Below are 25,695 nucleotides of genomic sequence, written 5' to 3'. Positions count from 1 at the left end.
AGCCGAGCGCTCTAGGCGCGGCAGTTGTGGACTGTGCGGCTGGTCCCGGCGGCGGTTCGAGTCCTCGCTCGGGCATGGATGTGCGTGTTTGTCCTTAGGATAATTTAGGTTCAGTAGTGTGTAAGCTTAGGGACTGATGACCTTAGCAGTTAAGTGCCATCAGATTTCACACACACTTTTTTTAGAATTGTGAAGGTGGTTCGATAACCCCCCTGCCAGGCACTTGAATGTGATTTGCAGAGTATCCATGTAGATGTAGATGTACAAAACGTGCTTCGGGGCTATGGGCGTGTGCGGTGGCAGCTATTGCAACCTCGCAATCGCAGTATAGCCAACTACACGCGAACTGTCGAGTGGCATGTTTGACTGGCCCGGGTATAGAAGTGTGAAACACCCTGTATTTGATAGTATCTTTACATCTGATTAAATGAAACAATTTCTGTTACGCAGAAAACATAAGATTTATTTGACTCTGCAAGGAGTTGGCGGGTGGAAAATTACATAACTGTTTGCGTTTAGTCTTCTGCTTTGATGTTCTCGTCGACGTCTACGTGGAAGACGAGGACGTTCTTGGTGTAGGAGTTGGGCACGTTGAAGACGTGGTTGTAGGGGATGCGCCGGTCGAAGGGGAAGGCGACCGGGCGGCCGTCTGCGAGCGAGACGCCCCAGTCGCCGGCGAGGGGCGCCCGAGGCTCGAGGGCGGCGGCGGGCGCGTCCTCCGCCAGAGGGCTGGCGATGACGTAGAGGCGGAGCGGCAGGCCGGCGCGGCGGCCGCGCGGCAGCAGCAGCCGGCCGGGGAATCCCCGGCGCGACACGCTGGCGGGCCAGAAGTCGCGCTTCCCCTGCAGCGCCGCCTCCACCGCCTCCACCAGCTGCGACGTCGGCACGGAGTCGGGCCGCGTGCTCACCGCATCGCTGCTGTTGCGCTCGATCACGTTCTCGCCGGCTTGCACTGTACGGGACATCAAACGGCACGTCTTTATTACCGCTCTGCTGTTTACGTGCGGCTGTGCTCCACAAACCAATGTAAACTGCGCGGGCTGCAAATGTTACAATGAGGTGACAAAAATCACATACAGTAATCAGATGGCGGTAGTATCGCGTACAGAATGTGATTGATATTCCTGGCTGTGGCCGCCAGTATTTTATTTTGGTAGAAGCTCGCTTTGATGCAGCTTGATCCGCCAATTGTACTGAACTAGCTTCTGGTTGGTCGGCACGTTCGGGTGATATAGTCCGATTAAAACAACTTTGTACTTGACAGCTAGCCGCGCACGTGACCGTGAGACAGTGCGGGCCAATCGCACGCAGACGTTCAGCGCCCCTCCCCTGCATAGTTGCCACTGCTTATGCGTCATGGTTCAGTACCTGCTAACACCTGGTCTTGCGCGCGTCGTGTTGTGTGAACTGCATTATCTCAGCGTCTGATTCTCCTTGGTTTCCACTACGAGTGTGTGATAAATTACTGTAGTGACTTCTGTGTACAAAATGTCCGAAAATAAAAAGCATGGTCGTCCTAGAGTTCGTAGTCCGAAATCATCTTCGAAGAAAGTTGGCCAAGGAATAGCATTGAGAGGACAATCGCGCGAATACGTCTGCAACGTAAGACAATACTTTGAGATGGAAAGGGAGACGGGAGGGCCTCTTCTTTCCGTTAATAAGGTAGTCGAGAGGACTGCGGCAGCATTAAGAATAAGCAGAACAACCGTTATAAACATGGCAAAGAGCAAAATGAAAAACTAAATACACATTGCGGGCCATCAAATCTTAACTCCGAACCGCCAAGTCTGGAAACTCCGGAGAAAAAACGACGCGTCGAGAAAAGTGTGACGAATGTTGATTCTTTCGAACAGGATGCGATTCGCAGACATTTGTATGCATATTATCACCGTAGAGGGCATCCAAAGTTAGAAAAACTGCATGTAACGCTTAAAGAAGCTGGTCTTTTTGCTGGCAGTAAGTCATCTCTTCGGCTGGTTTTATTAAACCTGGGATTTAATTACGAAAAATTAAGTGGTTGTACAGTCCTCTTGGAACGGCAAGATATTGCTGCTTGGCGATGCCGATTTTTGGGGCAGGTAAAGGACATTGAATTCGATGATTTAGTGTGGCTAGATGAAACATGGGTGAATTCTGCTCATACACTGAAGACAGGTTGGTCTGACGGATCACAAGAAGGAATGGCAATACCTGTTGGCAAAGGAAGCAGAATTATTGTTGTTCATGCAGGTACCAAATTGGCTCTGAGCACTATGGGACTTAACTCTGCTGTGGTCATCAGTCCCCTAGAACTTAGAACTACTTAAACCTAACTAACCTAAGGACATCACACACATCCATGCCCGAGGCAGGATCCGAACCTGCGACCGTAGCGGTCGCGCGGTTCCAGACTGAAGCGCCTAGAACCGCTCGGACACACTGGCCGGCATGCAGGTACCACCCGTGGGTTTGTTCCTGGCTGTTTACATGTTTTCAGGTCAAAGAAAAATTCAGATTTTCACGAGGAAATGAACCACGCCACCTTTTTACGATGGTTTGAAAATTCACTGTTACCGAATTTGGAGAAACCGTCGTACATCATTATTGACAATGCGCCATACCACACTGTTGTAAAGGACAAAGCTCCAACGCTATCTTCTAGAAAAGACGAAATTATACAGTGGTTGCGGCGAAATAACGTTGTAGATGAAGTTGTCAACAAACATGGATATTCTGTAATTAGATTACCTCCCTATCATTGTCACTTTAATGCTATAGAGCTAATATGGGCCCAAATCAAGGGTTACATAGCACGTGAAAGCAAGACATTCAGGCTTTCAGAAGTGGAAAGACTTTTACACGAAGCTGTTTCTAAAGTAACTGTGGAAAACTGGAGTAATGTTGTAGTACATACAAAAGCTGTCATTCAGGAGGCATGGAAGAACGAATCCTTATTGGAAGATAGTGTTTGTCTTGGTATTTTGAGTTGTGCGATTTGTTGCGAAATCCATGGCACAAGACGAAAATGTAACTAACGGCGGTATATGTGCTGCTTTCTCCCGCCCCGCGTAAGTTATATCATCACTTCAACGGTATGCACAATACTATTCTCGTCTTGGCGAAACTGTAGCACCCACTCACTTCCAACAAGCTCTAAAAATAAATTCAAACCTTTCCGAAACTTTTTCTCGCTTTGACCCTCCACGAAAAATGTAAAGGGAAAAAGTTTGTCGCCGGCCGCGGTGGCCGTGCAGTTCTAGGCGCTGCAGTCCGGAACCGCGGGACTGCTACGGTCGCAGGTTCGAATCCTGCCTCGGGCATGGATGTGTGTGATGTCCTTAGGTTAGTTAGGTTTAATTAGTTCTAAGTTCTAGGGGACTGATGACCTAAGATTTTAAGTCCCATAGTGCTCAGAGCCATTTGAACCATTTTTTTTTAAAGTTTGTCGCTCACTTCATTTCTGATGTTGATTTGGAAAAAGTTCCGCGTCAGACGTGAGATTTTAATTTATTACTTCACTATTACTGGCTGTATTGCTCAGAACGTTTACAAACATTATCGAAATATGCCACTGAAGACATTAAAATTTTGTTGTTGTACGACACGTGGTTTAGGAGATAGGGAATGATTAATATTAAGTAGCGTGAAAATTCGACTTTTCGTAAAAAGTTAAATAATTCTCTATTTCGGTTGCACAAAATTTTCACTGAGTTAAAAAAGGTGTCAGAAGGTAGTCCTCGTATCACTCTACCACGTGCAGTTGCCAAATTATAAGAAACACTACTTCCAATTTTTACAGCGGTAACTGGCAACATTGCACGGCCGCTCCGCGAACTGTCAAGTACAAAGTAGTTTCAATCGCACTAGAGGCGCTAGAACGCCTAACTTCTCTTATTAATTACTTATATATTTTTCATTGTATTTAACCCAGTTCTCAGTTTGACAATCTCTCATGGTTACCCTGCGAGACTATCGTTTTTGTTTATTAAATTTCACTAGTTTTGAGAAACATCAGAGTAACGATATTGCAACTGAAGTGCTTTGGACACATTCAGGTCGCTTTGACGTGCTTGGGAGACGAAGTACGTACGCTGCGCTAGTCAGTGTGTTTTGGGTGTTCGTATCGCGCGTTACTTAGATGTGAATATGTAATACTCACTCTGTTTCAGGTGTCCTTCAGAGCCAGACATTTTGTACTCTATATCTGTCGTAACCCAGTTGTGTGTAAGTAATACTCGCTCTGTCTAGAGCATACTGGAGAGCCGGACAAGTGAGTCATATTTCGGAAGTTGGATGGAAAAGTTGCAATACAATTAAGAAAGCTATGTCGAGTGTTGTAAAAGACAGTGTAAATGTGTGAAAATTTCAATAATAACCAAACAGGATACATTAATGAGAATTGTCGCCTACCATCATTGTCAGTACTACAGACCTTGCCCTCTGTAGATACGAAGACTAACCTGGGCAAGTGGCATCCCGCAAAAAAGCACACTCACAGGTTCAGATTGACAGCATAGCGGCCCCCGCCGAAGAAGATACCACGACCGACCAGCTGTCTTCTGCACTGGGGACGCAACTTTGGAAGACGACAGGTTGGTGGAAAAAACTGTCAAATACTCTTATTCAATCTCCCCAGATCTCTTCAGCTTCCAGATCTGACTTCCAAAGGGACACACAAATTTGTAACAAGCTATAGAAGGGCAGTGCATTGGCGGAACTATCGTTTGGACTCCGGTGAATCATGTGAAAACGTTTCCGACGCGATTGAGGCCGCACGACGGGAATTAATAAACTTCGAACGCGGAATGGTAGTTGGAGCTGGACGCATGGGCCATTCCATTTCGGAAATCGTTAGGGAATTCAGTATTTCGAGATCCATAGTGTCAACAGCGTGCAGAGAATACCAAAGCTCAGGCATTATCGCTCATCACGGACAACGCAGTAGCCGACAGCCTTCACTTGACGACTGAGAGCAGCGGCGTTTGCGTGTAGAGTTGAGAGTTCTAGCAGACGGGCAACACTGCGAGAAGTAACTGCAACAATCAATGTGGGACGGACGACGAACCTATCTGTTAGGACAGTGCGGCGAATTTGGTGTTGACTACCGACGCGAGTGCATTTGCTGATAACACGACATCGCAGGCAGACCTTCACCTGGGCTCGTGACCATATCGGTTGGACCCTAGACGACTGGAAAACCTTATTCTGGTCGGATGTCCCGATTTCAGTTGGTATGAGCTGATTAGAGTGCGGCGCAGACCCCACGAAGCCACGGACCCAAGTTATCAACAAGACACTGTACAACCTGGTGATGGCTCCATAATGTTGTGGTCTGTCTTTACATGGTATGACTGCGTACTCTGGACCAACTGAACGGATCATTGATTGGGAATGAATACGTTCGGCTACTTGGAGGCCAATTACAATCATTCATGTTTCCAAAGAACGTTGGAAATTTTATGGATGACATTGCGGCATGTCACCAGGCCACAGTTATTCGTGACTGTTTTGAAGAACATTCTGGGCAATTCGAGAGAATGCATTGGCCACTAAGATCGTCCTACATAACCCCCATCGAACACTGATGGGAATAATAGAGAGGTCAGTTCGTGCACAAAGTCCTGCACCGTGAACAACTTCTCAGTTGTGGACGGTTGTAGTGGCAGCACAGCGCAGTATTTTTCCAGGAGAATTGCAACGACTTTTTGAATCCATGCAACGTCGAGTTGCAGTACGACGCGATGTTATGAGGTATCCCATGGTTTTTATCACATCATTGTGTTATACCACGGATCGGTAATTGAACCAGGGGTATAACTAGACCCAGGAAACTGGGGCTATCTCTGGCACGAGGCCCACAAAAAAGACAGACTGTACGTCACAGAATGTGACATTACAGGCCTTACACGAATGTCAGCAGTCGTATCCGGTGGGGAGCGAGTAACTATTTTAGACCAGTTCTATAATTCTTGACTGCTCGTTTAAGTGAATACAGGCTCCCGATAGCACACGACGAAATTAATACCTGTAATGGGTATCTTTTCAATTACATGTTCATTTCCCGTGGGCCGAGGATTGATGATATATGCCAGACAAGCCGACTAGTGTGACGTCAAAAGTTCGTTGTGGGGCTCGTATTTCTCGTGGGGCCCCGCTCTGGCTCTCGCTTTACCTAGCACGCAAAAGAATGAAACGAAAAAATTAGGAAAAATTAAAATTCGTGTTTGCACGGTTCTCTTCCTAGTAGGAGAGAATGTTGTACCTGTATGGTAGGCACACATGATGTTACCTGGTTGGTATTTCGATCTATAGCCCGATTAACCCCTTGCCGTATCATTTAGTTCGACGAAATTTGTGCCTAAGCGATTGGAGACTACTAGGCAGAAAAGAGCCAGCGTGATGCGCGACACAGTCGCCGTACAAGCCGACTCGCGGATACCCGTTGTAAATATGAAGTTACAATTAAATCAATAACATTAGCCGCTGACAGGCGTTGATATACATCAACGGGCACAGTTGAAAATGTGTGCTCCGACCGGGACTCGAATCCGGGATCTCCTGCTTACATGCCAGAAGCTCTAGCCATCTGAGCCACCGAGGGTACAGAGCAGGCTGTTCCAGCTCGTGGGCTCCGTTGTGAGCCGCGGAGCGCTCCCTGCTCCAGGGAGCCGCGTCGCTCGCTGTGACCAGTCAAGTGGGCCGGCACGCCGGCACGTGGCACGGCTGGCTGGGGCAGGCGGCAAGGCAAGCGTTTTGATGTGCCATCTGTGTCTTACAAGATCGACAACCTCACACTCTTAGCTGCTAAGACGTGGTGACGTGCTACACCAGGAAATACGATCTTCAGGAAATAAATAAGAAACAAATGTTTTACAAGAAATTGCATACTAAATTTATTGGGCCTCCGTAGTTTGAAATTTTCTTTTCATTGCAAGATCGGAAATGTCAGGCGTCAAAGTGTTCGCAGCGTTAATGCGGAGGATGGCCTTCATTGTTGCATCCTGAAGAAGCGATCGTTCCTTACTTTATAACTGTTTTCATTGCTCAGAAAAGCTGCTCACATCAAAACGTAGATCCAAACATGCACGTGATCTGAGCGGCATTGTTGTGAAGTTTGGGGAATGTTTTTTCTGTAATGAACACTACCATCGTGACAAATACAACGTGTTGTAGTACCTCTCTTTCAACAAAGTTGAATTTTGCAAATCAATAATCTCCAATTGAAGTGACGATGACAATTCATCGGTGGAAACTGAAAAAGGAGTGCTGAACACCTTAAGTTCCATTTCCAAACTAGTGAGGTCTCGGAATCGTGTTTCAAACGACGTGATGAGCTGCTTTAAGTTTGCTTGGTAATCGCCGAAAGTAGTACCTTCAGGTAGTTTTAAAGAAGCAAGATGATTGAAGAACGTTAGATGTCCATTACTCATCTGCCTCTAAAATAAACGTAACTTTTCCATGAACACTTTGATCTGGTCGTGCATGTCAACGATTAGCTGCCCTTTGCCCTGCAATGAAAGATTTAAATTATTCAGATGCATAATTATGTCAGCTAGGAACGTCAGGTCTGATATCCATTTTATATCTTTCAGACAACGCATTTCTTCCCCTTTCATTTCGAGAAAAGGGATATTTCCTCACTAATGGCAAAGAAAACATCAAGAACTTTTCCCTGACTCAGCCAACGAACTGTACTGTGGTAAGATATATCCCCATACTCCACTTCCACATCTTTCAGGAATCCTTTGACGACGCACAAAATTCACACACTTCACGACATCTTTCATTACGCCACCTAGCTCTACTGTTTCAGCACACAGTGCCTCTTGGTGCATTACAGAACACGAACTATGTTGCATGTTTTGATACCCTCCGTATTACGAGTCCGTTTTTAAACATACGTCTACTGGTATGTCGTTCTTAAGCCTGGCTACCAGTTCTCTGCGTGCAACGCCTTCTGCCTGACTGTATTTAATTCTTTATATTGTACCTCTTCGCAGAATTAAATACTTTATGACATACAAAACACTGCGGTCGACCACCCCTCTCAGTGAATAGAAAGGTATCCTTCAATAGAGGTACAGAGCTCCCGCGGCTAGTCATAGCTGTCATTGAGCACGGATTATTACGGCTGCATGCGGCCAGGGGGCAGTGAGTTGGCTTTCCCCCTCCACGCGGGCTCCGAGCTGCCGCAGTGTGCGCTCCGGAGCGCTCCGGCTCCCTGGAGCTCGGTTGGAACAGCCTTGTACAGAGGATAGTGCGACTGCAGGGACTTTTCTCCGTCGCGCTCCCCGTGAGACCCACACTCTCAACTTATAGTCCACACACTACATTCGTAGTGCCCCTGCCATTATACCCATTACTCGCGGCAGACAATCCACAGAGTCCCGTAAGAGTTCAGGCAATTCGTGTGCATCCGCACTGAGGAAGGTCATCAGCCGGTCAGCCTTCAATGATATGAAGATGGCATCTGTTCTTTTGGAAAGAACAGATGCCATCTTCATATGTTGTAAATATGGTTCTCGTGCGACACACCGGATGGATGTTGTTGTGAAAATCCCACAATACTTCGTCGGCGCAGTTCACCGAGGCAGTACGATGCGCCAGAGCCATACGCTGAACACGATGGTCTTCCTTCTCGTTGGTTCCACGTGATCTTCCTGAGCCCGGTATTGCTGAGACTGTACATACTCGTGACCACCGCTGCCATCAGTCATGTACATTGGATACATCCCTGCCAAGACTTCCTGCAGTATCGCAGAAGGACCGTACCGGTTCTCGTAGCCCTATTACACCACTTCGTTCAAACTCAGCGAGGTGTAGATAATGGCGTCATTGACACCTTAAAGGCTTTCCAGACTAAAATCATATCGCCACGTGCAGTCTCGGAGGTAAATAACGACACGACTGTTACAGCGTGTATTTAAAGCAAACCTAATTTAAATTTTTATTTGGCATTAAAATAGTGAAGCCACAGTTACAGTACATACAATTTTTCTTTTTTAAAAATTTGAAAATAACGACGTAGTTCTTTGAAACCGGTAATGTAACCCCTTCCTTTTTAAAAGAAAAGTTTTACGTTCTGTGGCTATGGCTTCACTATTTTAGTGTCAAATAAATGTTTAGGTTATATTATGATCACACTCCTTACGACAATTATGTCGGAATATAGAAACCTAATTTACATCTCCTTAGTGGCAGTACTTGCGCTGTTCTTATGCTGCTAGCGCGCAGTATGAACAGATACCATATTTCAGGCGGAAAAGCTCGCCTTCCAACTTTCGATTATGTCATCCTACTCCTTCTTGGTGTAGCGATTTTTTTTCTCGTCAGTGTATCAGTCACGCTCGCTTTATTCACGGCTGTTAACACTAACTTCTAGCAGCAAACTCAAGACTGAAAAATTTAAGCTGACTGTAATTTTCGTTTTTACTGGTTACCTGAAACTACCCTCACACTGGCTATAAGAGCTGCCATGTTCCCAGCGGATGATCTGTCCTGTTTACAGGTTATAGAGGACACGAGCAGATAATAAACGAGAAAAGGAAGGTAATAAAAAAATATGAGCAAATAAAAAGTCAATACGGTGACGACAATGACGCGGTAAAGTATTAGAAAAAACTACACTTACATTGAATAAAAGTAATAATTAATGCCATTTTGATAAGATTTAGAAATAAAAATTTTTAAAGCACTTTTACACAGCCACAAAGTATCTTACACTTCCCTATTCCACCATCTGGCATTGCATTCTTACATTTATTAATTTCCAGAACCGGTTGCAACGATGAACCGCTGCCTTCCTCCGCGATGATAATAGTTGTATACTACTGGCCATTAAAATTGCTACACCACGAAGATGACGTGCTACAGACGCGAACTTTAACCGACATGCAAATGATTAGCTTTTCAGAGCATTCACACAAGGTTGACGCCGGTGGCGACATCTACAACGTGCTGACATGAGGAAAGTTTCCAACCGATTTCTCATACACAAACAGCACTGACTGGCGTTGCCTGGTGAAACGTTGTTGTGATGCCTCGTCTAAGGAGGAGAAATGCCTACCATCAAGTTTCCAACTTTGATAAAGGTCGGGTTGTAGCCTATCTCGATTGCGGTTTATCGTATCGCGACATTGCTGCTCGCGTTGGTCGACATCCAATGACTGTTAGCAGAATATGAAATCGGTGGGTTCAGGAATGTAATACGGAACGCTGTGCTGGATCCCAACGGCCTCGTATCAAATAGCAATCGAGATGACAGGCATCTTATCCGCATGGCTGTAACGGATCGTGGAGCTACGTCTCGATCCCTGAGTCAACAGATAGTGACGTTTGCAAGACAACAACCATCTGCACCAACAGTTCGACGACGTTTGCAGCAGCATGGACTATCAGCTCGGAGACCACGGCTGCAGTTAACCCTGACGCTTCATAACAGACAGGAGCGCCTGCGATGGTGTACTCAACGACGAACCTGGGTGCACGAATGGTAAAACGTCATTTTTTCGGATGAATCCAGGTTCTGTTTATAGCATCATGATGGTCGCATCCGTGTTTGGCGACATCGCGGTGAATGCACACGTCATCGCCATACTGGCGTATCACCCGGCGTGATGGTATGGGGTACCATTGGTTAAACGTATCGGTCACCTCTTGTTCGCATTGACGGGACTTTGAGCAGTAGGCGTTACGTTTCAGATGTGTTACGACCCATGCCTCTACCCTTAATTCGATCCCTGTGAAACCCTACATTTCAGCATGATAATGCACGACCGCATGTTGCAGGTCCTGTACGGGCCTTTCTGGATACAGAAAATGTTCGACTGCTGCCCTGGCCAGCACATTCTCCAGATCTCTCACCAATTGAAAACTTCTGGTCAATGGTGGCAGAGCAACTGGCTCGTCACAATACGCTAGTCACTACTCTTGATGAACTGTGGTATCGTGTTGAAGCTGCATGCGCAGCTGTACCTGTACACGCCATCCAAGCTCTGTTTGACTCAGTGCCCAGGTGTATCAAGGCCGTTATTAGGGCCGGAGGTGGTTGTTCTGGGTACTGATTTCTCAGGATCTATGCACCCAAACTGCGTGAAAATGTAATCACACGTCAGTTCTAGTATAATATATTTGTCCAATGAAACCCGTTCATCATCTGCATTTCTTCTTGGTGTAGCAATTTTAATGGCCAATAGTGTATATTCGCATTTGACACCGAATCGCGTGTTGCGCGAAAGATTCCAGTTCTATTAGGTTAGTGCTGTGTGTAGCACATCAATTACTGATGAGCGGGAAGCAAGCCAACACACAAATCACAAAAACCGAAATTGCAAAGAGAAGAGCAAGAGGAGGGTAATGACCTTACATCATCATTCTGCATGGAAGAACTACAGAAGCCTATCAAACAAAGTAAAAATGGCAACTCAGATGGCTTGGATGATGTACGAACCGAGCAAATTAAACACCTCGCTTTAAATACAACTTTTCGATAACTGTGTAAGGAGAAACCAAATTCCAATGATATGGCGGAAGAGTCGAGTGAATGCTTTGCTGAAACCTGGCAAAGAAGGAAATGATCCAAAGAATTTTAGACCAGCTGCACTTCTTTGTCATCTTTACAAAATACTGGAAAGCCTGATTTTAAGTCGCCTATCGTCTGCATTTAACTCCTCACTTATACCTCAGCAATCTGTATTTCGTCCAGGTAAAAGCTGTACTGGACAATTGGTAAATCACACACAATTTATAGAAGATGGCTTTGAATCTCTGAAGGTGACAGGAGTGGCATTTGTCGACTTATCAGCGGCGTATGATACGGTCAGTCACCAGCTACTACTAGTCAAGGTCTACAATCTGACCAAAGATTTAGGTCTAACCAGACTCATCGCTTCCTTTCTGCGTAATCGCAGGTTCTTCGTCGACTTTCAAGGACAGCGTGTTCGATGGAGACTACAGAAGAATGGCCTCCCGCAAGGAAGTGTTTTGTTTCCAATTCTGTTTAATATATACACGAACGACCAACCTATAGCCCCAAACACCAGGAGCTTCTTATTTGCTAACGTCGCTCTACCCACCCAGAGCACAGATTTTGAATCGTTGGAGGACAACTTCACGAATGCCCTTGAAGATCTATCTAGATATTACAACACAAACCAGCTTAAACCAAACCCTTCAAAGACTTTTCATTTGAGACACAAGGACGCCACTAGAAAGTCGAAAATACTATGGTCGGGGGTCGAACTGGAACACTACGAGGCTCCAAAATACCTAGGAGTGATATTTGAGAGATCTCTCACTTTAAAAAAGCACTGCATGAAATGCAAGTCGAAAGTTTCTACCAGGAACAATGTGGCCGGATCACAGTGAGGAAGTCAATCTGAAACAATCCTAACATCTGCAGTGGCACTATGCTATTCTGCGGCAGAGTATGCCTGTCCTGTTTGGTATAATTCAACTCATGCCAAACAGGTGGATGTAACTCTCAACGAAACCTGTAGAATTATAACAGGTTGCTTGAAATCGAATGGCTTCACCATCCCGCAGGAATAGCACCACCACCTGTTCGAAGAGAGGTAGCTACGAACAAGGAAAGAAAAGCAGTGGAACAGGAAATTACCCGCCTTCTGTATGGGCATGAACCGCATCCGCAACGACTGAAGTCAAGGAAGAGTTTCCTTAGGACATCAAAGGAACTTAGAACCACTGTTGAAAAAGCTAGGCTACAACTATGGAGGACTACGACCTACCTTCCCCTTGGTTGGAAAAGAGTTGTTGAAGCTTTACCTCCAAGCCATGAAGGGGAATGGACAACTTGGAAGTCACTGAATAGACTGAGATTCGGAGTTAAAAGATCAAAAGTTAACTTGGCTAGATGGGGATACACTGATCCAAATGATATTCAGTGTGACTGTGGAGAAGAACAGACAGTTTGGCACAGTCAACGTGGCGATTGTGCCCAGTCTCCTGCACAGAAGATGACCTTCAACAAGCAACAGAAAATGCATTGGAAGAGGCTAAGTTTTGGTCAAAAGTAATTTAATCATAACTGTGTAAAATGTATGTACATGTACCTGTATGTTCCTGACACGAGAATAATAATAATAATAATAAGTGCTCTGTGTGGAAAATGCGTATTTCTTTAGCATCCTTGTGTGTGTATGTGTGTGTGTGTGTGTGTGTGTGTGTGTGTATTATCATGTCCGATGAAATGCGAAACAGAAGGGGGCAGGGCCTTGGAGTCGGGATCCAAAATTCCTAACACATCAAAAAAGAAATGCGGCCAAGGAATTGGATGTAAAGTAATCAGTGGTTGTGGTGGTTTGGCAATGGCGAACAGGTCGGTCATGACGTTGAGCGCTATGACTGGAGGAAACGAGCTCCAACGCGTGAAGTGCCAAGCGGTAAGTAATTTTAATCAGATACTAGTGACTGCTTGTACACTCACGTGAAGGAACACGCACTAGAGGCCTCCATGAGCAGTTTCCAGCATTATCTAAAAAATGGTTCAAATGGCTCTGAGCACTATGGGACTTAACATCTCAGGTCATCAGTCCCCTAGAACTTAGAACTACTTAAACCTAACTAACCTAAGGACATCACACACAGCCATGCCCGAGGCAGGATTCGAACCTGCGACCGTAGCGATCGCGCGGTTCCAGACTGGAGCGCCTTGAACCGCTCGGCCACCAGCGGCCGGCCCAGCATTATCTATTGCTTTTGTTGTTGTGAGGCGTAAAGCTGCATCTTGCTTAGCGTTTGTAGATATTATGAATTCTACATATTTAAGAGCTGGAAATGTATTAAAGCAATTTGGAGGATATTGTTAACACTTCAATTACAGAGTTTTACATGATTAAAATTCTATATATTTTTAAAATTAGTTACATAACGTGCCGACAGTTAAACCATACCTTGTCAGTTGTGCACCATCTTGTAACTGGAAATGGAAGGTCTTCTACCATGGAACAGGCGACAATTGTAAATGAACTGAATTTTTTTAATGTCTTAACAACTTCCTCTTTCTTAAAAATCGAAATTTGCGATAGTTTCCAACACCTTCTATTTCAAAATGTTTTAACTTGTAACTGGTTTCTGATAATACTACCTCTTAATTTCATTTCGCTTACTGATTATTTTTTTGTACTAGAGTAATAACGTAACACATAGATTATTAAATACAGTACTGACAAGATTTTCTCGATTGCAAGATTTTTAAATTTTAACAGAATTTTTGTTCCCAAGTACAAGACATATTGTAACTTGGTACAGTTTTTCATATTTAGGAAACTCTTACTTCTTCGGTGTAACTCTTGTAAATTCAGAAAAAATTCAGTGCTGAATCCACAGTGAGCACGTAAAAATGCCTAGAAAATAGTGTCTCCCGCCCAGTGTGAGGGTCTGGTGAGAGATTTCGCCTAATATCAGGCAGTCCACGTAACATAACCGTCATCCGTTTCCTTCTTTATGACACATCTCGACCGCTCTCTGCAGGGGCAATGAAGATGCTCCTTCAGCGTTTTCGACGGGAAGTGTTTGCTCCTCTCCAACTTTCCTACGACGACAGTTGCCGCACCATTCTGTAGCCAACCAGCCCTTGCAACTGTGTACGAAGTCGCAGACAACAGAGGATATTGGGATGTTGGTACAATGCTGCGACAAACGTCTAAGTTGGAGCGGCGACTGTGTAGAGAAGTAGTTGTAGCCAACTGTTGCAAATAAAACAGTTTTGATTTTCACAGTGGTTTCCATTTCGCGACCGATCTTACCTTACTTTCCCAGTAGCCCTCGTACGTAAATCAGCTGTATCGGGACGCGACTTTTGGCGGGAAACTACATCATTTTATACGATAAGGCTCAAGCCCTGGCACCCAGAAGCGGATACCACAATAGGTCATACAGACAACCACAGAGGTTACTGCACACGCAAACAATTTTAGCTGGAAAGATGAAAGTGAGAAGCTCAATGATACGTGGTTTTTGGTTGTGAAGAGGAAGTGCATGAACATCAAGAGCAACTTGTTTCACCACAGCATGCTTCTGTGACAAGACTGAAAAAACTTATTCAGTTAGACTTTCAGCGTAATGCTAAAGCCACTAACTCTAACGCACTGGGCTAAGTAATGCGACGTCATCTCTATGCATTCAAATAAAGATCTATTAATGTTCTCCGATTCCGGCAAACATACAGGTCAGCAGTAGGAATTGTGATAAGCGAATTATACCAACAGATCTAATACTTTCTTTCCCTATTAGAATAATAAACGTAATGAACGAAACGCTGTGATGAATCTTAAAAGAAAGTTGAATCCTTAGGTGTTTGTAGCCCTTCAGTAATTAAGTTAAATTTTTTTGAAAAAAGAAGCAAGAACGTTGCAGTTGCATGTTACCCCATAAGAACTGCGCTGTTGGAAACAGGTAACGTCAAAAGACCACTTCACGAACTGCTTGAGAAAGATTTAGATATGTGTGAAATGTAGGACGACGAGCGTCTTTTCCCTAACAAATGAATAAAATTTCTAAAGAACAAGAAGGAGCCATCCAAGAGTAACAACTCTAAACAACAAACGTACCATCATAAACAGTGCCACATGTCCTCATTCCACAAGGCTGTCTAGAGGTTGAATTATCGACGACACTGACAGTTTCTTCCAGCACGAGAAAGAAATGGCTGCTAGCGGATGGTAGGGGAAGGCACTACCGTGTATGCGCCCTTAGGAGACTCGCCGATGCGGCTAATGGAAGTGGTTGACGGAGATCAACTGCTAAAGATCAGTAGTGACTAAGTTTAGTTAGTAGCCGTCTGGCGACATATTTAATATCAATAAAAGAAGTCTATAGTGGTCGACAACATTCGAATGGTTTCGATTTCTCGTCTCCTATTAGCCAACTCCTCTTCTTTGAATGTGCGCGTAGGAAAGTGCGTTGTTGATCTCGGCTACAGAGGCTGGTAGCGTAAGGGAGGGCGGGTACTAGGTGGTACTCTTTCTCGTGGAGGGGGTATTTACTACTATTTCTTTGCACAGTCGAACAAGAGGAGGATTAAAATGATGTCTATGATGCCTACAAGCAACGAACAACTTGTAACGTGCGGTGTTGTGTATCAGTGTTTTGGAGCATGTGATTACTGCAGGTTTCTGTGGAAGAGAGTTTTAAACAACATGTTCACGGCCGTTTATTGACAACACTGATTTAATCCGGACATAAAATTTATGTGAAGACGGCGTCGGACCATACTCTACTTGCTCTTCACCACAATGACGGTGATACCACAGCCAAGAAAACCTTTCGTTGTCCGATTGCCAGGAACTTATCTGCATTAAGTTTCAGACTATAGGGACATAAGCTTTACTGTGAAATTGAAAATTAGCCCTTCCACAGTTTGATAAGACATCATCAGTTTATAATGGTATTGGCCGAACACAAGGAATAATAAGACAATAATACCCTCCTGGAAATGGAAAAAAGAACACATTGACACCGGTGTGTCAGACCCACCATACTTGCTCCGGACACTGCGAGAGGGCTGTACAAGCAATGATCACACGCACGGCACAGCGGACACACCAGGAACCGCGGTGTTGGCCGTCGAATGGCGCTAGCTGCGCAGCATTTGTGCACCGCCGCCGTCAGTGTCAGCCAGTTTGCCGTGGCATACGGAGCTCCATCGCAGTCTTTCACACTGGTAGCATGCCGCGACAGCGTGGACGTGAACCGTATGTGCAGTTGACGGACTTTGAGCGAGGGCGTATAGTGGGCATGCGGGAGGCCGGGTGGACGTACCGCCGAATTGCTCAACACGTGGGGCGTGAGGTCTCCACAGTACATCGATGTTGTCGCCAGTGGTCGGCGGAAGGTGCACGTGCCCGTCGACCTGGGACCGGACCGCAGCGACGCACGGATGCACGCCAAGACCGTAGGATTCTACGCAGTGCCGTAGGGGACCGCACCGCCACTTCCAAGCCAATTAGGGACACTGTTGCTCCTGGGGTATCGGCGAGGACCATTCGCAACCGTCTCCATGAAGCTGGGCTACGGTCCCGCACACCGTTAGGCCGTCTTCCGCTCACGCCCCAACATCGTGCAGCCCGCCTCCAGTGGTGTCGCGACAGGCGTGAATGGAGGGACGAATGGAGACGTGTCGTCTTCAGCGATGAGAGTCGCTTCTGCCTTGGTGCCAATGATGGTCGTATGCGTGTTTGGCGCCGTGCAGGTGAGCGCCACAATCAAGACTGCATACGACCGAGGCACACAGGGCCAACACCCGGCATCATGGTGTGGGGAGCAATCTCCTACACTGGCCGTACACCACTGGTGATCGTCGAGGGGACACTGAATAGCGCACGGTACATCCAAACCGTCATCGAACCCATCGTTCTACCATTCCTAGACCGGCAAGGGAACTTGCTGTTCCAACAGGACAATGCACGTCCGCATGTATCCCGTGCCACCCAACGTGCTCTAGAAGGTGTAAGTCAACTACCCTGGCCAGCAAGATCTCCGGATCTGTCCCCCATTGAGCATGTTTGTGACTGGATGAAGCGTCGTCTCACGCGGTCTGCACGTCCAGCACGAACGCTGGTCCAACTGAGGCGCCAGGTGGAAATGGCATGGCAAGCCGTTCCACAGGACTACATCCAGCATCTCTACGATCGTCTCCACAGGAGAATAGCAGCCTGCATTGCTGCGAAAGGTGGATATACACTGTACTAGTGCCGACATTGTGCTTGCTCTGTTGCCTGTGTCTATGTGCCTGTAGTTCTGCCAGTGTGATCATGTGATGTATCTGACCTCAGGAATGTGTCAATAAAGTTTCCCCTTCCTGGGACAATGAATTCACGGTGTTCTTATTTCAATTTCCAGGAGTGTATATTTCAGGGTACGAAAAATAAGAGAAGTTGTCACGTAAGAACGAGGAGCTCAAAGTAGGTTGTAAATAATAAAATAGAAATCCAAATGAAAACTCGAAGAATGGACATAAATGTACTAATACAAAGTAAAGAAAATAGAAGCGAACGGAGCATTAAGTCATTTAGAGAAGAAACAAGTATGAATGCCTTCGAGGCGTGCGACGTATAGTGTGTCAGAGCCAGCCTGTTAGAACTGTTTCACGTCTATAGCTCGAAGTTGTCAAAAACAAATTAAGGAACAGCTTTCTATCAAGAAGACGTTACGGAAAATCTTCATCGTCGCTTAGGGCTGAATTATACCAACGGCTGACTAGACTTATACGAGTGTTGTGTGATGTCACAACCATGTCGACTTCACTCTCCCAAATATCAATTACACCACATAATCTATCATACGAGTCGCTGCTCCGAGCTATTACTTATTGTTGAATGCTATTCTGGTTAACATCTTTTACGATGAGAGCTGGTGACGTCAACAAAACCTGGTAGATACGGAGATACGGAAAAACAATCCTTCATGAATATATAACTGGATTAAAATAGTTTTTTTCCCTTCTTCTACTCACCTAGCCATGTAAAGTAGCACCCACAATCATTCGTTAGAAAAGACGTGGTAATTCAACAGAAACAGTGATTATAGAGCAGGTTGGCGTTCATGCGATTGCGCTCAGACACTGTTTACGTACCTTGGTAGACGAAGCGGTCGAATTCTAAAAAGTATTGTCTGGCGTAGTCGAGGGGTATCTCGTTGCCGAGTGGATTGACTTGTGGTCCGTAGAAGACACGGAAGATGGCCTTTGTCGGCTTCTCACTGGACACCTTGATGCAGTACGTGAATGGCTTGTGGTTGAGACGTGGCTGGCGGGCGAAGATCTTCACCTTCTCGGCTTCTTCGGCGCTGGATACTTTGAGCGTGTTGTCCACCTCAATGTCGTAGGACTCGAAGAATGTCACTAGCTTCTCTACGTCCACAGACTCGATTTTCACTCCGGGGAACTCCAGCTGTAATGCAAGACAGGTGGTTCTCGATTTAATTTCGCATGTGCGTAGAACAGAGGAAGAAGACCTGTTATATTTGTGATATATGTACAACCCCTTTCTGACATACAGTCTATGGGCCTTAAAGGGAGTAGGACATGAAGTACTGCTCTTTTGTAGCGCTGCTAATTGCAAAATGAAAGTTTCATGAGAGTCCACTGAACGAGTTAATGTTCATCTCCGGACGGACGACCTAAGAGCTGTTGGTTTCATGGTTTTACAATATTTAAGCTTTCTGAGAGCAGTGACAATAAGTCTGGAGTACAACAGACGTGTTATCCATGGACAAAGACGAAACAGTGGTGCAGGCCGGAGTGGCCGAGCGGTTCTAGGCGCTTCAGTCTGGAACCGCGCGACCGCTACGATTGCAGGTTCGAATCCTGCCTCTGTCGTGGATGTGTGTGATGTCCTTAGGTTAGTTAGGTTTAAGTAGTTCTAAGTTATGGGGGACTGATGACCTCCGATGTCAAGTCACATAGTGCACAGAGCCATTTGAGACAGTGGTAACAGCAACTACTGTTATGCAGGACATTGTCCCTCCCATGCTGCTTCACAAACTTCTGCACCTCCATGTATTTAATGTCAAATGAAATTCCGTTTTAATTTAGTTAGTTACGTGTTCCAATAACAATAACTATTGGAATGTGTCCTGCGTCAATTGAACATTTCTTGAAACTATGTATTTATATAGCGTCATGCTAGCTAGTGGATAATGTTATTTTACAAGGATCATTTATTAATGTGGAGCTAGTCATTTTATCTTCATATTAATCGGTCATACGCAAAATATGGGTACATCCTGATCATTTAATGGGTTGAGAACGCCTGTAGACAACGAGAAGAAATTTTATGTTACATTTGAAAGCAACATTTTTGCTGTGTGATGGTTTTCGTGAAATCTTTGTCAAAAGGCTTTATACAATTTGTGTGTTCGGTAGATATCTCTTTTCTGTGCCAAATTTAGTTTCACTACAAGGGAACACAGATAGTACCTTCTTGTATTGTGTTTTGAATATCCTTATTCGTACTTTAAAAGTCAAATAATTGTTAAATTCAAAGATCTTTAGTCAATATTTGTACGACACCGTGTTTGTTATTCTCAGCTACTTAAACGAATACTAATCCCTTGACTTTGTGCAACGAATACTTTCTACCTAAATAAGGAGTTAATCAAATATTATGACTAGAGCATAACATAATGTTAACATACTAATATCTATGTAATTAATTTGGCAAAAGTAAATGACCCAAAAAATTTAGCAAATGTGTAACACGATTTTTACAGTTCTAGGTTCGATCCATATGCACGCCCAAGAACTTAGAACTTTCTACTGTATTTATTTTTGGTTTTTGGTGTATGATATTAATCTTAGGCGATTTAGATGACAACATTAATAAAAAATCTGATTGAATTCTCTCATGTAGAGAAATCAGCGACCTGTTTTACTTGGTAAAAACTTTCTAAAGCCAAGATAGCATAAATATTTCTTTATTTACAACGAACGGTTTATACAGACTTCGCTGTCATCCTCTGGTCTTCGAAAAATTTCGTTATAAAATCTGTTCATTTTGGTGTGATGTTGCAATTAAAAATGAATACATTTTGTGTCAAAAGTTGACAGCAAAGTCAGTCGAAACCGGTTGTTGAAAATAAAGAAATATTTTGCGATCTTGGCTTTATTAAAGTTTTTACCTAATAAAAAGTCTTTTCCAATTTTATTCATCGATGCCTCTTTGCTCAGCTTGATAACAATACTTGTACTTCCCACCCATAGCATTACCTCCCTCCTGGTTCAAATACAATGAAGCGCTAAAGAAACTGTTATAGGCATGTGTATTTAAATACAGAGAGATGTAAACAGGCAGAATACGACACTGGGGTCGGCAACGCTTATAAAAGACAACAACTGTCTGGCGCAGTCGTTAGATAGGTTACTGCTGCTACAATGGCAGGTTATCAAGATTTAAGGAAGTGTGAACTTGGTGTCATAATCGGCGCACGAGCAATGGGAGACAGCACCTCCGAGGTAACGGTGAAGTGGAAATTTTGCCGTACGACCATTTCACGAGTGTACCATGAATGTCAGGAATCCGGTAAAACATCAAATCTCCGACATCGCTGCGGCCGGAAAAAGATCCTGCAAGAACGGGACCAAAGACGACTGAAGGTAATCGTTCAGCATGACAGAAGGGCAACTCTTCGACAAATTGATGCAGATTTCAATGCCGGGCCATCAACAAGTGACAACGTGCGAACCATTCAACGAAACATCTTCGATATGGGCTTGCGGAGCCGAAGGCCCACTTGTGTACCTTGATCACTGAACGACACAAAGCTCTACGCCTCGCCTGGGCCCGCCAACACCGAAATTGGACTGTTGATGACTGGAAACATGTTGCCTGGTCGGACGCGTCTCGTTTCAAATTGTATCGAGGAGATGGACGTGTACGGGTATAGAGACAATCTCATGAATCCATGGACCCTGCACGTCAAAAGGGGACTGTTCAAGCTATTGGAAGCTCTGCAATGGTGCGGGGAGTGTGCAGTTGGAGTGATATGGGACACCTGATATGTCTAGATACGGCTCTGACAGGTGACAAGTACGTAAGCGTCCTGTCTGATTACCTGCATCCATTCACGCTCATTATGCATTCCGACGGACTTTGGCAATTGCAGCAGGACAATGCGACACCCCACACGTCCAGAATTACTACAGACTGGCTTCAGGGGCACTCTTCTGAGTTTAAACACTTCTGCTGGCCACCAAACTCCCCAGACATGAACATTATTGAGCATATCTAGGATGCCTTGCAACGTGCTGTTCAGAAGAGATCTCCAATCCTCGTACTCTTACCGATTTATTTACAGTCCTGCAGGATTCATGGTCTCAGTTCCCTCCAGCACTACTTGTTGTGTCTAGGCAAGACAGCCTAGACACAATGAGAGGAAGCCGAAAGGCACGCGCTTAAACTCACGCAGGCTGGCGTGAGGTCTGAAACAGGATACGTAATGAATGCTATAAAGAAAAGTACGTAGCTTCTGGAATACTTAACTTTAATCCACAATTGGTGAACATTGGTCTTGTTGATACAGTATTATCATCTCAATATAACTTGGTGATGGCGCCTTGCTAGGTCGTAGCAATTGACTTAGCTGAAGGCTATGCTAACTATCGTCTCGGCAAATGAGAGCGTATTTGTCAGTGTGGCGTCGCTAGCAAAATCGGCTGTACAACTGGGGCGAGTGCTAGTGCTAGTACGTCTCTCTAGACCTGCCATGTGGTGGCGCACGGTCTGCGATCACTGACAGTGGCGACACGCATGTCCGACGTATACTACCGGACCGCGGCCGATTTAAAGGCTACCACCTAGCAAGTGTGGTATCTGGCGGTGACACCACACTACTTGAGATACTAGTCGAGTTCATGCCACGTCGTGTTGCGGCACTCCTGCGTGCTCTCGGGGACCCTACACGATGTTAGGCAGGTGTGCCAGTTTCCTTGGCTTTACAGTGTAATATTGTAATGAATAACGCTGACCATTAACACTAGTGGATTGATGATCGAACCCTGTCGAGTGTCAATAGAAACTTTTCCTCTTGCTGGAAAGATCGTATACATCCTGTTGTGGGTTGGCATGAGAGCCAACACCGTTTTACTAGAGGAAGCCGAAAGGCACGCGTTTTAGCTCACGCAGGGTGGCGTGAGGTCTGGAACAGGACAAGGAAATTAGAATTTAGAAAAAACGGACGCAGTTGGTGGAATACTTAACTTTAATCCATTAATGGTGAACGTCGCTCTTGACGGTAGATTACTACAGTATCAATAGTAACTGGCACTGGCGCCTTGGTAGGTCGTAGCGAATGACGTAGCTGTAGGCTATGCTAACTATCGTCTCGGCAAATGAGAGCGTATTTTGTCAGTGAACCATCGCTAGCAAAGTCGGTTGTACAACTGGGGCGAGTGCTAGGAAGTCTCTCTAGACCTGCCGTGTGGCGGCGCTCGGTCTGCAATCACTGATAGTGGCGACACGCGGGTCCGACGTATACTAACGGACCGCGGCCGATTTAAAGGCTACCACCTAGCAAGTGTGGTGTCTGGCGGTGACACCACACATCCTTCGACAGCAATGGCACTGGTTGTTTATTATTTTCAATTGTAATACAGACAAATTTGGCATTTTCAGTAAAGAGGTGTGAAACTCCGCGAAGAACCAGGACGTCGGACATTGATTCATTGAGAGCTTCTGGTTCCCTTAAAGCCCAAGTCGCCTCTCATAGTATATTAATTGGAGTACTATTTGTTCAGCATCTATGTTTGTGCGTTCACACGATGAGAACAAATATCGTCGCATTTGTGTTTTTAGTTCCCAGTTCAGAAGTGTACAACAAGTGATGAATGTGTTCTAGTAAGGCAACTGACTTACCTCTTGCCTAGTATAAGGTTCAAGGTAGTTCTGGTACTGCTGGAAGATGTTTAGGACTCTCTTGACGATCTGGAAGTATAGTGGGTCTCTCAGCATGGTCTCAAATTTGCTGAGAACACTGGTGGCACCCTGCAGACAGGAAAATAACAATAAAATGCATATTTTATGACAGTTCTGATTGTTTATCTTTCTATTACGCCATGTCGGGCGTTGGCACTTACCCCGTATCTCTGCGTAGGGTTGAGGTTTTTGCCAATGAGCGACAAGAGATCCTTGTAGTAGGACCCGTAGTACCTGGCGTTGAGGGAGTCGGGGGTGCACTGGACGAGGTTCCCCAGCAGTTCGGTCGCTTCGCTCTCTTTAAACGTTATCCTGCCCTCCGTCGCCTGGAGTACAGAGCGCAAAAGTTCAAGGAATCCGGGCACTGTAGCTGCTACAGTCTGGTGGACAGGGAAACTGGGCTATGCACTCACCGTTACGATGTGCTCCATGTCAACGACGTCGAACAGTCTGTACTCGCTGTACCAGATCCTCTCCAGGGCCAAGACGTCGGTACTCACAAGGTTCAGTTTTGCGGGACGCATAGCGATTTCGACTCCGTTCTGCAGCCTGAGCTTCGGGTTGTAGCTGGTCTGGAAATGAAAAAGGAACCATCCCAGCGGCAAGCTCATATATGGAAGAATTTAGTATCAGGTGCAACATTCACATCTAAAAGTTTGGTTATGGATGCAGTCGCGGAATTCATGTGTATGGATAAAAATGTAAAAGTTCGTTAGTTCAGAATTGTGTATCTCCGAAAGTTTTCAACCGATATGTTTTTACGTATCTATTTTTCATGTTCTTACTTGGTTTTTATTTGTTTTCTGACAATTCCAGCAAGTGGACGAGTTTGTAATCCCGGGCTGAAAGTCAGTGTTGTGTTATGTAATTAATAACGTTGTGTTTCGGTGAATGGTACTCTGTGATACATTTTTGAATAGGTCTTTAGGAGAGGAAATGAATTAGCGAAAAAAATACAGGGTGCCATTTAAAAAAATTCATACCGCTGTTCATATCTTTGTAAAAAACAGAACTACAACGAAGGCAATCATGCTGATTGATGTCCCCCTGATGGCTAAAGAACATTTGCTTGAAACATTTTGTATTTGTATCTGGACAAACAGTTATTTAGGGTGGTCAAGATATATGGGACACCCTGTATATACGTAGAAACAAACATGTATTATACGCCACTGAAGATGCTTCATAAATAAAGGAAGCGAAACGCATAAGGCAAAAAACAAACTGTCTTTCATTTAGTTGCAAAGACGGAATATATCTCCACGGATATTGAAGCAACTAAGGAACGACGGAAAAGGAAAAAAAGTTGACAATAAGAATACGTTTAAAACATAAGTCACTGATAATTAAAATGAAGCAATTCACTGTCATTAAAATTGGAAGGACCTGGCCTGGGAAAGGTCATCGCTGAGAGCGGAAGAAAGTTGGACGTTGAGGAGCGTAGGAGAGAGCTAAGTATAAGGATGGGGGACTGATGTAGAAGGAGTGAATCATGGTCGCCCGCAGAATTTTTTCCAGAGAAGGCAAGATTCAAAACTTGACGGTTTTTATATGACTGGTTCGATGAATTTGAAAACACGTCGTGCCCCAAGAACTAAGATAGACAGTAAGTACACAAAACATGCTTTGTCAAAAGACTGACAATTATCTTCTTAGTATTTTTAAAATAGATTACTTTGGTACCTAGACGATAAGCGTATTTCAGTACTACACGCAAAGTACATCTTTTTTGTGTTATTATAATGAACATGGATGCCATCTCATAGCTTCAGAAATCTGAAATGATATCTGCACACACTGTGGAACACCGTTAAAGGATCACTTTTTGGAAACTCACAGTTGAATCAATTGAAATGATTGGAACGTATAGTTATTCAGGAAGTATTAACCACTTTGGGAAGTAAAGTTGAGGCCGCAGTTGCCATTTATATTAAGAATGAATCAAAAAAATTGAAACCCTCATCACCATGGAGCTTATGCTACGAAATTGTTGAGAAGTTCATAGTAATAACCATGATATACTGGGCTGTGTGTGGCGACTGTGCGTACTTATGAAATAACTACACCCATTATTAAAGTTTTCAACCTCTTAACAGAATACGTAGGGTGGTATTAACAGAAAATTTTAATTTAAATGTTTAGGGCTATAGTGATATACTCAAGTCACTCTTCATTTCATATAGGTAATCTACAATTAATGAAAGAATTATTGAAATCAGCAGATGTATATGAGCCCATCGAGATTGAATACCATTGTGTAAATGATTGCAGTTAAACTATAAGACTA

At 44.7% G+C, this 25,695-nt stretch overlaps 1 protein-coding gene across 1 annotated transcript in view; it reads right to left on the bottom strand.

Annotated features, from left to right (window-relative positions):
- Window positions 1–442: 442 nt before the first annotated feature.
- LOC124777678 (hexamerin-like) overlaps window positions 443–25,695 on the bottom strand; it is a 57,131-nt gene continuing 31,878 nt past the window's right edge. Inside the window, exons 6-10 of the mRNA XM_047253155.1 lie at window positions 23,822–23,980; window positions 23,570–23,734; window positions 23,349–23,477; window positions 18,572–18,887; window positions 443–952 (exon numbers count right to left, since the gene is read on the bottom strand). Coding sequence (XP_047109111.1) covers window positions 516–952; window positions 18,572–18,887; window positions 23,349–23,477; window positions 23,570–23,734; window positions 23,822–23,980 — 1,206 coding nt within the window. The 3' untranslated portion in view covers window positions 443–515. The remainder of the gene's footprint in view (window positions 953–18,571; window positions 18,888–23,348; window positions 23,478–23,569; window positions 23,735–23,821; window positions 23,981–25,695) is intronic.

Source organism: Schistocerca piceifrons, chromosome 2, assembly GCF_021461385.2.
Source record: "Schistocerca piceifrons isolate TAMUIC-IGC-003096 chromosome 2, iqSchPice1.1, whole genome shotgun sequence".
In the NCBI taxonomy this organism is placed as follows: domain Eukaryota; kingdom Metazoa; phylum Arthropoda; class Insecta; order Orthoptera; family Acrididae; genus Schistocerca; species Schistocerca piceifrons.
Note: the sequence above shows the minus strand (reverse complement) of the source record. Positions and strands in the feature narration are given on the sequence as shown.